The sequence below is a fragment of the Cuculus canorus genome, chromosome 5 (genome assembly GCF_017976375.1).
Source record: "Cuculus canorus isolate bCucCan1 chromosome 5, bCucCan1.pri, whole genome shotgun sequence".
Lineage (NCBI taxonomy): Eukaryota > Metazoa > Chordata > Aves > Cuculiformes > Cuculidae > Cuculus > Cuculus canorus.
Genome location: NC_071405.1, coordinates 2,438,984 through 2,450,756, shown reverse-complemented (window position 1 = coordinate 2,450,756; position 11,773 = coordinate 2,438,984). Strand labels below are relative to the sequence as shown.

Genomic DNA, 11,773 nt, shown 5'->3' with positions numbered 1-11,773 from the left:
CCCACGATGGCACTGGTACCGGTAGCACCGCCTGCAATGGCACTGGTATGGGTAATGCTGCTGCCCCACGATGGCACCAGTACTGGCATCGCCGCGCGGAGGGAAGTGTCACAGAGCAGCCACAGGCAGCGCGTGCCGGGTCACAGCGCTGGCACGGACCCTCCCACAGCCCAGAAACCCACCTGCATCCCGGGCTGCATCCAGAGCGGTGGGACCAGCAAGGAGGGATGGGATTCTGCCCCTCTGCTCTGGTGTGACACCACCTAGAGCCCCGCGTCCAGCTCTGGAGTCTTCAGCACAGGAAGGAGATGGAGCTGTTGGAGACCATGGAGATGATCACGGAATGGTTTGGGTTGGAAGGGACCATGAAGGTCATCCAGTTTAACACCCCCTGCAGTGAGCAAGTCCCTGCCTATGGCAGAGCGTGGAACTGGATGGGCTTTAAGGTCCCTTCCAACCCAAATCATTCCATGATCCATTTTGCTCCAAAAAAACCCCCTTTCCCCCAGTTTTTCAGAATCTAAAAACGTCACAAACTGGTCAAAAGGGGCTTTTGGTTCAACCGTCTATAAAATTTTAATGACTGTGCTCCTGTTAACTAAATATTTGGAACAGAAAAATAGCCGGTACTACATATGCTCTTTTTAAACAATAAATAAGATTTTTTCTTTTTAACAAGAATTAAATATAAACTTTACACATCCCAAATACAATGTACAACCTGTCTCAAAAAGGACCAGTGGTTACAGGAACAGTGAAACCCCATCACGGACCACCAGGGTGCTTTCTTATACAGGTGGCAGCACTGTTCCTCACAGCATTCCCAACAAGTTCCAGGGCCAGCCATCGATTTTCCTGCTGCAGTTAAGGCTTTGGGCTTCATCGCTTGCCGGGACGGTTGGAAATAACCAGATCCAGTGCTGTCAGCAAACCAGTGACCATTTCCAGGATCAACAAGTGCAACTCTTCCAAAGAACTAATTTCATCCTTCCAGGAATGCTGATGGCATAAGGCTGTAGGAAGATTTTAGTCTTAAGCCATATTTTATCCAACATTTTGTTATCATCTGTCACCTTTGGAAAGAACAAGTGGCAAGGACTTGCCTCATTAAGACCACAACAGCAGAAGTTAAAGATACTTACAAAGTCCCCTCAGCTTTCTACAACGCAGAAAACGAGAGAAACTTCCATAAAAAGGATTTCTTTGTTCTCAAACTTCACTTAGAAACTCAGTTTAACATACAGTTGTCTGTAGCGTTGGTAAAGTTCACTAACAAAAGATGTGTAAATAAACCACGGCGTTCCAGTTCCATAGCCACTCTTCATGTGTTTAGCTGGCTTTCCTTCTCGGTCTCCAGTTTCTTCTCCTGCCGGTGGTTAACCGCCGTCCAGAAAGTTATTTTCTTCAGCACTTGCTGCAGAAGTTTGGGTGGCAAGCAGGGTATTTGATTCTTTAAGACTGTTGCATTTTTAGCGATGCAGTCGAGACACAACCTGAGGAAGGAAACAAGGAAAGAAAAGAGATGGAATGAAATGCTTTATAACCTGGAGACAAAGGAGTGACACCTAATAAAGGCTGGTGCTCTTCATGATCATGTTGGGCTTGTATGTGCACAAGAGTTTAAACTGCTCTGGGTTGCACATAGAATCATAGAATCATTTGGTTGGAAAAGACCTTTGAGATCATCGAGTCCAACCGTCCCTGTCCATCACTAAACCAGATCCCTGAGCTCCTCATCTACCCGGCTTTTGAACCCCTCCAGGGATGGGGACTCCACCACCTCCCTGGGCAGCCTCTGCCAGGGCCTGAGAATAATAAAAGCCAGTGAAGAAATTTTTCCTGATGTCCAACATAAATCTGCCCTGGTGCAACTTGAGGCCATTCCCTCTTGTCCTATTGCCTGGCACTCCAGAGGAGAGCCCAGCACCCCCCTCACCACAACCTCCTTTCAGGGACCTTCAGACAGTGATGAGGTCTCCCCTCAGCCTCCTCTTCCCAGGCTAAACAATCCCAGGTCCCTCAGCCGCCTCTCACAACCCTTGTTCTCCAGCTCCTTCCCCAGCTCCGTTCCATTCTCTGGACACATTCCAGACCCTCAATGTCCTTCTTAAGAGTGAGGGGCCCAAAACTGAACCCAGGATTCGAGGTGCAGCCTCACCAATGCCCAATGCTTCAGACTAGGGAAGCAATTTCATATTTTACCTGCCTGGGTTTAAACCCATGTGTAAAGCACGAAGCCGCAGCGATGCACACAGGGACTGTGGGCCAGTAACCTGCACTCACCTGAGGAGGGAATACGGCTGAGTCTGGAATATCAACAAGTCACTGCAGTGACCCTGGTGAACAGAGAAGCAGAACCGTTACAAACAGCTTACCTTAGAAACTGTTTTCTGGATCAATGTAGCATTTATTACCATGTGCATCAATTAAATATGATAATATCTAAGTAATTATTTATAAAGAACCTGAATAACAAATTCCCTTTTATGAGCCTAACAATGGCAGGAAAACACCCTCCTAAATTACTCTGAAGAACACCTGAGGTCCCATCTCACACCATACGATACGAATGAACCCAATGGAATCACCAACTGCATTAACTTTATATCAATTTTAATTATCAGAGTGATAGGATTTCATTATTCCATTTACTGACCGTGTCCATGAAATGCAAGTCATCTTTGCTTCCACCAAACACCATCACTTCTCCTTCTTTTCCAAGGCAGGCCGTATGCCACAGCCTAGAGATAACATTATAAATAGCATTAGTGAGCAAGTCACAACAACCAGTCCTGTGTTATCAGCAAAACAGATCTAGACCTTACATGTTTCTAAGGCTTTCAGAGAAGAGCTGGTTTGCTTGCCTATGAACCTCTTCCCGTCATACAGACTCTCCTCCACTCTTCATACTCAAGTTTCTTGGCAGAAATTTTTGCTTTGCTCCTTTGCTACCAGGACATAAGTTCCTTTCAACTAAAACAGAAAGGTCACTTCTCTAATCCCGTGATTCCGTTTCTTCTGCACAGAGCTTTGCAGTCTTGCTGACCTCACTACTTGCCCACAAGGCTGTTACAGCTGTAAGCTCTGCATTGACAAGTTGCTCTGCCGGTTCTTTATCAACCTGTGTCTCCAGGCAGACCTCCTGCTCTGAGGGAAGAATCAATCATGGAATGGTTTGGGTTGGAAGGGACCTTAAAGCCCATCCAGTTCCAATCATGGGCAGGGACGCCTCTCACTGCATCAGGGGCTCCAAGTCCCACCCAACCTGGTGCTCCTGGAGCGGTGCCGAGAGTCTCTCTGCTCTTTCTGGCCATGGGTTTGCCCAGAGCATGTTGGGACCTCTCAGCTTCCTACTTCTCCATCAAATATTCCCAAAATGGGCCAGCTGACACAACGTGCCTGGGCAGGAGCATGTGACGTAACCAGTACTGCTCAGAAAACCAAGATATTATTTCAAAAGTCGTCAGAGGTAAAAAATAAGACCTTAAAATACACTCATTTCTTTAACAGCGTAAAAGGAGAGAGCAATGTGAGTAACCATCTCGTGAGGATTCTGCTGAATGATTGCACTTTGTACAGAACACAATCTTTTTGCCAGTTATCGGTACTTTATCATATTTACCACTACCTTGACAAAAGGGTGCAGTGGAAAACATTTAGAGCGCAAAGGATTCTACAAACCAAGACTTCGCCAAACACAGCTGTTCTTTTCCTTTTTTCTTTTTAAATTTCCCACTCTGTCTGCAGTTCTCGTGGCTTTACAGCTGTGGGCTTTTGGGTACCGCCTCCTGCCCCTTCAGAGCACAGGTTGGCCTGTTCCCATTTTACACTTCCTCCAAAGGTTCCCAGGGATCGATTTCCGTGTGCCAGTTCCTTACATCACACCCACAATAAGTGTCGTGTTGTGCACACAAAAGCATGAGGTATAAATACCCAAATCAAACCCTGACTTGTCCAATCTTGCTTTACCAAGGATTCTGCTCCTTCAGCAGCTGTGCCTTCCTGGATTTACTTCTTATTATCAGCAGTCGGAAATCTTAACTCTTCTCCTGACGTATCCCCACTGAAGTAATCATCAGAAGATGATTATCACCACAGAGCTCTGCCCTCCATGGCTACTTAACCAAGAGAATAACGCACCACGTGGACTTTTATGCTCACTTTCTTACTCCATTCATATCAGGAATTATTCCCCCTTCTCCTTAGGCTAAACTGTATCCCACCTTTTCTTTTCCTCCTACCTGTGGATAGATCTGTCTCTGCCTTATCTGCATTAGGAAAACTCTGGCCTGGACTTCATCACCGCAGCACGCTGGGAAGCCTTTCCTGCCTCAACTCCGCTGGCATCCTACCTCCCAACCCGATGCTTTCTCTACAGACTGACCGAGTTTATGTCCTCTCACAGCTGTTCTAACTTATCACCTAAACATCCTAACAAAGCAGGTTATTGACGTTACACAGAGGCTGAATTGACGTAATCTTTTACACAGCTCTTCTAGCCAGAATAACAGAATTAAATTGTAATGAAAACACTGGGAATTTCTAAGTTAAACATACGATTCATTCTGTATTTTAACCTGGCGTGCAAACGTTAGCTGAGCTACAGTTGTTATTCCAACTACAGACGTTATTCCAGCTGAGCTGCAGCTCCCTGCAGGAAGAGCACGCTCTGTCCCTGCCTGATCATTTTTCATGATGCATCAGTAAAAACAATTGCAGAAGGCGAGGCAGCGCATGCCAACAGTTAACTTTTGTGAGACCATCCGTGTAAAGAACGGAACACGCCTTGACGACTAGTGAGGTGCTTTGTTAGTCAGGGCAGCCAGCAGCTGCTTTATACATCGGTTCACTGATCATAGACAGAAAATATTCTGTCAAGCTAAGGGGTAAGTTTATCTGGGCTTGAAAGCGTCTGAAATATAAGAAAGGAGAAAATCTTGGTCTAACAGTGCTGTTGTATTTAAAGGACACCCTAGAATAGGATAAAACAGGAAGAAAATTAATTGAGGTAAATATATTTCTGCAATTGAAAACAGAAGGTAAGGCAGGAAGCATGCAAATGACAGACCAGAACAATACACTGTGCTAAAAGCATGATATAAAATTGTGCTGAGAGCACCTGGGTGAACTCACAGAATTAATTCCATGGAAAACTGAATGCTCACGTTGTACAACAAATCAATGCAATGGTATTTACCTTATAAATATAGAGGGTGCTTCACACACCATCTTAAAAGCAAAGCTCTGGTACAGTAAGCACTCGTTTCAGTGCTTGATTCAAAATAACCTCCAGGTCCAGAACATGAATCCTGTTTTCTTTAGTCAGAAAGAACCAATCTTTTTCTGTAGTCTTACATTAGAGAGGAAAAGGAAGAGCCTGGAAGAGGCAGTATCGTTGCCAGTGTGAACAATACACGTCCCAGAACGAGGTCCTTTTTGGCTGGCAATTAATTCCTCAAAATAACAAAGCTCCACAGCCATTTACAGGGCTGTTCAGTGCTAAATTCAGTTTTGCAAAATTGGAATCACAATTAGCTGCTTCTGCTCAGGGCAAAAAACCCCAAACAAAGCAACCAAGGTGGTTCGTAATGCTTTTGAATCCTGAAAGGTGCAGCAACATTTGCATGGCTGCCTCTCCCGTGTTTCTGACGATGTATCGACATTAAACAGCTTTTATTATTCTCATGGGTTACCAATTCCTCAAAATTAAGGAATTAATAAAAATATTTTGGCTGTAGAACAGCAGGTTAGTTGGACACTCAGATCCTTCATCACAAAAAATCTTGTACTGCAAGTGAGCATCAACTACAACAAACACAAAGAGGATAATGCTGAATTGAGGAGGAGAGAACATCAGTTAGTGAGGCAAACTATTCAATCTTACTGCATTACATTCCGAAAATATTCTTATAAGGCAGTTTAAAAATACCGTTCGATGATTTCAAATTACTTAATTTTTTTAAATGCCTAAATACCAGCGAACATTATCTGGGTTCGTATACCTAGGCCCGCTCTTAGGCAAATGGGTCAGCTGTTTCCATGCATTTGTTGTTACGTTGTGAATCCAGCCATCACCTACAAACAAGAACATACATTTGTGGTTTTTTTCTTGGAACAAAGCATTATTGTTTTTATTATGTATACAAGCAGCTCCGTGTTCTAAGAGGACATTGTATTAGGGTAACAGTAACATCATCACTACCTCACTTTGCGTCTTTAGCTCTTTCTAATTTCACTTAACCGTTCAGTCACAGAAAGCTCACTGCATGGAAATCTGGGATTGAAATACACTTACTTTTGGTTTTTTTCAGATGTATTGAGGAAATGGGTCAATGTCCCTTTTAAATCACCCCCTCCCAGAGAGGCTGAGATGGGGTTGTTCAGCCTGGAGAAGAGAAGGCTCCGGGGAGATCTTAGAACAGATTCCAGCACTGAAAGGGGCTCCAGGAAAGCTGGGGAGGGACTTTTTCCAAGGGCCTGGAGTGATAGGATGAGGGGGAATGGCTTTAAATTGGAAGGGGGACGCATTACGAAGAAATTCTTTACTATGAGGGTGGGGAGGCCCTGGCCCAGGTTGCCCAGAGCAGTGGTGGCTGCCCCATCCCTGGAGGGGTTCAAGGCCAGGTTGGATGGGGCTTGGAGCAACCGGATCCAGTGGGAGGTGTCCCTGCCCACGGCAGTGGGTGGAACTGGATGGGCTTTGAGGTCCCTTCCAACCCAACCCATTCCGTGCTTCTATGATTAAAAACAATACGACAACTCAAGAAATATTCAAGGACCATGAAGACTCTGTAACAAGACTTAGGTCTAGCAGTTTGAGAAAGACAGCAAACGAGCTCGCTATATGAGGTTAGCACTAACGTGTACAATAGAGTTATCATCTCTTAATTACTTACTTAAAGGAACATTATCAGAACTTAGTCCACCAAAAAGAAAAAGTCTGTCATCTCCTATCGGAGTCAGCGTGTGCCAGGATCGATCTTCCGGTTTCTCTCCGCTGATATTGATTCTTGGTGAAACAAATAAACAAAAAAACATTTAAAGGCATGCTGACAATTAACCTGCCAAACAATTTAACAGTGAATTTAGTTTGTCCTACAACCAGCTTGGCTATTTGCCCAGTGAAAAAGCCGCACTTATGCAATCTGAAAGTATTTTGGAGAAGAGCAGTGTTCAAATCCAAACCAAGTAATTTCTTGTAGGAATTGTTCTCTGAACAATCAGTTACGTGAATATGAAATGTAAGGACAAAAGCAGAGTTATTTTGTTTGTTTTAAGATCACTGAAGCCGTTCAACTCCAAACATGTAGAACAGCAAAGGAACAATACATTCAACTAAATTGCAGAGTACATGTATGTAAAAGACACTCAGTTACTGGAGATCAATTGTAATGAATCCCAAGAGCCTCCAATCTCTCCACTCTGTCCTGGTTTGAGCTAAAGTAGAACCAGTTTCTGACTTCAGCTCAGCCCCTCTAAGGAACTTTGTTTTCTGAGCTAACTGCATGTTTTTCAGATGGTTTCTCTCCAGCAGTGATCACACAGGCACTGAGACGCAGAGAGGCCACTGCTTGTGCTTGGACCTAGAGAAACCAAAGCCACCCTGGAGCTGGTGGAGCCATAAGAGGAAAAGGGTGAAAAAGAGTGGCACCTGCAGGGAGGGGCGGAGAGGATAGGTGACCCCAAACTGACCAGCGGAGGATTCCATCCCATAGATGTCACACTCTGTACAAAACAGAGGGATCACGAGGGTCTCGCTCTCTTCTGTGAAGGCCGGTGTCCCGTGAGGACTTCATCTGTCTGTTTGCCCCTGATCTGGATCCGTGTGTTCCTGAACCCAGGTCCTGAGCCCAGCTCCCTCCCAGCCTCGGAGCCTTCCCCTCGTGTCTGCTCTGCAGCGTTGGTGGGGACGTACAGTCAACAAGGGGTGGGGACATGATTTCATACATTTGTATCGATTTTATTATTATTTTCATTATTATTGTTGGTGTTACTATTATATTAAAGCTGCTTTAGTTTCCTTTCCAACTCACAAGCCTTTCCCTCTCATTTCCCTTTCCCCTTTCCCTCAGGGGAAGAGAACTGGGAGCCCAACTGCTCGGTTTTAGCTGCCAAAATTGGCCGGGCAAGGGCTAAACCATGACACACTCCTAGGAAAACGACCTGAAATGATACAAGGATTGTGGCTTTGCCTTTTATCCAGCATCCACTGACTCTTCAACCGCTGCGGTGGGTCACCCAAACTTTGAGATGAAGTTTAGCAAGAAGCAGAATTCCTGAATACAACACAGAGCAGGTTTGCTACGCTAAAAATCTGATTGTGTTACAATACAGTTCTTCCAAACTTTACCCATGGGTTTCATTTTAGCTGCACAATTAGGCACGCTTGAGAATCTGAGCAGTAAAGAACTTGAGCATAAGGGGTTACTGACAGTGAATTTATCTTAGCTGAGGCACTCTGGTGTATGGTTGTTTCAGGAGGACCCAGAAGAGAGAAGCAAGAACCTCCCAAGGGCTCCAGCCTGCCCAGCACCTTCATATAAGCCAAGAGGTGAGTGCTTTGTGAAGCACCTGCCATTAGACACGAGGAATCCAGGCCACCGCACACTCAGCATGGCCTCATTTTGGAAAGAGGAAAGAAAAAGCCATTGTGAACACTTTCTTGTGGGGTCAGAATCTTAGTGGGAGACTGTCCAGAGCGGGAAATAAAAGAATGCTCAATCCAGACAGACACAATCTCAAAAAAACCAGTTACTTTCCCCCCCTTCTACTTTCCTAAAGTGAGGCGAGTGTCACATAGAATCACAGAAGCGTTTGGTTGGAAAAGACCTCTGAGATCGAGTCCAACCATACCTGCCACTACTAAACCAGATCCCTGAGGACCTCCTCTACCCGTCTTTCAAACCCCTCCAGGGATGGGGACTCCACCATCTCCCTGGGCGGCCTCTGACAGTGATGGAACATGGAATCATTTGGTTGGAAAACTCTACACAGAACAGCTGGAGGAGTTAGGAGAGCGATGTTTCCCCCTTCATCCTCATCCATACACAGAAACATATACATATACATATATATATATACATATGTGTATAAATAAGCTTTGCATGAAACAGTGTGGCCAGCACGACCACGGAAGGGATCATCCCCCTGTACTTGGTGCTGGTGAGGCCACACCTCAAATCCTGGGTTCAGTTCTGGGCCACTCACTGCAAGAAGGACATCAAGAAGCTGGAGTGCGTCCAGAGAAGGGAACGGAGCTGGGGAAGGGGCTGGACAAGTCTTACAAGAGGCAGCTGAGGGACCTGGGGCTCTTTAGCCTGGAGGAGGCTGAGAGGAGACCTCATCTGACACTTTCCTGGAATGAGGTTGGAGCGAGGTGACTCCACCACTTCCCTGGGAAGCCTCTTCCGGTGCCAGATGTGTGCTCAGTCCACACAGAGACAGACATCTGTTTTTCCTTTCTCACCAATTAGGCAGGGCCTTGAAAAGCACAGCTCGGGATTTATTTAGATGTCTGCCTCACCAGCAGTTGTCCCGTGCCCCCGAAGTGCCCGTTTCTCTTAATTGAGCCCAGAGAGAGCCTAGGGTGAGCAACAGAGGTACCGGAGTGCAGTCAGAGGAATGTCAGTGCTGGTGGCTGCCGAGCAGCTCTCCATCTGGAAGCAAAGACTGAAGAATCACAGCTAATTAAATAGCGATTGCAAAACTGTCTTACTAAATTTGGTACCGAAGCTGGAGCCAAGTCGCAGTGTTCTGCTTTGCACAACTCTTGTATAAGATGCTTCTAAAATTGGTGAAGGGGCAGGGTGTGCTGAGGGACGACAGGCTGTGATAGCTGGAAAAACACACCACAGATACTGATGGGTGATGTTTCAGTCCTTCATGAGACTGATACAAAAAAATCGGCACAGTAACAAATAACAGAATACTGAACCCTTTCAACAATGAGTTGGTGGAGCGCAGGAAAGGTGAGACAACTCCTGGGTTGTGGCAACTAAAATAAATACTGCAATCGCTCGTTGGAAGATATTCCTGGATTAACAGCTTAGTGTTATGCAATTCCTTAAGAGATCTGCATAGAGAAAAACTTGACGTGACTGGTTAATGAGAAAACTTCAGTTCTGGGAAGAAAGGGCCTCAGGCTGTGCCAGGAGAGGTTTAGACTGGATGTTAGGACAAATGGCTTTGTGAAAAGGGTTTCAAACTGGAGGAAGCTGCCTAGGGAAGTGGTGGAGTCACCATCCCTGGAGGTGTTTAAAAGCTGTGCGAATGTGATGCTCAGGGATACAGCTTCATGGTGGGCTTGGCAGTGTGAGGTTACGGGTTGGACTCAACCCCAGTTCTGGAATCTCCAATATCAGAAGGACATGGATCAGTTGGAACAGGTCCAGACGCGGCCACGGAGATGATCCAAGGGCTGGTGCACCTCCCATATAAGGATAGGCTCAGAGAGTTGGGGTTGTTCAGCCTGGAGAAGAAAAGGCTGTGGGGAGAACTTAGACAGCTTCCAGGACTGAAAGGGGCTCCAGGAAAGCTGGGGAGGGGCTCTGGATCAGGGAGTGCAGGGACAGGATGAGGGGAAGTGGCTTTAAAACAGAAGATTTAGATGAGACATTAAGGCTTCCTTCACGATGAGGGTGGGGAGGCCACCCTCAACCCACTGGCCCAGGTTGCCCAGAGAAGCTGTGGCTGCCCCATCCCTGGAGGGGTTCCAGGCCAGGTTGGATGGGGCTTGGAGCCCCTGATCCAGTGGGAGGTGTCCCTGCCCATGGCAGGGGGTGGAACTGGGTGGGTTTTGAGGTCCCTTCCAACCCAAACCATTCTATGATTATGGCTGCACGCAGCACATAAAGCCCTGGAGTGGGATCTGTACTGACACACTTGGGAAAGGTCTCCTTCATGGTCCTTTGTGAAATTCCTGCGAGGTTACCTTGAGGCAGCAGGCATCACCCATCAGTCACTGTTTATCCTGCTTTGTTCATCAGTTAACAACAAATCCATTGACTCTACACTATCATAAATGCTACGTGCAAACACACAAACCTGAGGAAGTACACTATTACCTGATTTAGTTTAAAATTGAAGTATTTAGGTCATGCATCTACTTGATTTTTAAGAAAATGGTTAAGATGCTTCTCTTGGAGAGGAGATCTCTCCCCAGTCTGTACCGTAACGAGCCAAATATAGACAGTAAAAAGTGTTCGAAAAGCCATCAAAACTAAAATTCCATATGGATATATGTCCCTGTATCGAAAATGAGGATGTTAAATCACTGCATGCTGTGTTTAGAACAGCATCATCAACACTCTGGTGTGGAACAGAAAAAGCGCAGTAACCACTATCAAATTAAATTAAATTGAAATCACAATATAACAGCTGTTAAAATAGTCCCGAAACTCCCCTTCTCCTCTTGAAAAAGCTACAAACTTAGCTCTGGAACTGTTTAGCAATGTATTTCAATCTGGTACATTCAACTTTAAGCATTAGAGAAAGAAACCTACCTTCCAGACCACGTCCAAGTGTCTAAATTCAGGCAGTGCAAATCATTCATCCTAGTTTGCTAAAACAAAGAAATAAAATCCCAGTTATGTTACATTAAAGCAAATAATGAGCAAAATATTCCAGTGAGGCTTTCCCAGGATAGGACATTCTAAGAAACAACATTTTGAAGGAAACCGTACCCGTGTGCCTTAATACAGCTCCATATGGTGTGGCAGATGAAAAGCACATCTTCCCGAAAACCCATGCGACTCTCCAAGAACTCTCTGCCAGG

At 45.5% G+C, this 11,773-nt stretch overlaps 1 protein-coding gene across 2 annotated transcripts in view; it reads right to left on the bottom strand.

The window, feature by feature from the left end:
• Window positions 1-638: 638 nt before the first annotated feature.
• KLHDC1 (kelch domain containing 1) overlaps window positions 639-11,773 on the bottom strand; it is a 32,870-nt gene continuing 21,735 nt past the window's right edge. For both annotated transcript variants that reach the window (XM_054067611.1, XM_054067612.1), the window contains 6 exons: window positions 11,502-11,560; window positions 6,897-7,009; window positions 6,003-6,075; window positions 2,657-2,741; window positions 2,284-2,336; window positions 639-1,493 (listed from right to left, as the gene is read on the bottom strand). In XM_054067611.1, the coding sequence (XP_053923586.1) occupies window positions 1,322-1,493; window positions 2,284-2,336; window positions 2,657-2,741; window positions 6,003-6,075; window positions 6,897-7,009; window positions 11,502-11,560 (555 nt within the window). In that variant the 3' untranslated portion in view covers window positions 639-1,321. The remainder of the gene's footprint in view (window positions 1,494-2,283; window positions 2,337-2,656; window positions 2,742-6,002; window positions 6,076-6,896; window positions 7,010-11,501; window positions 11,561-11,773) is intronic.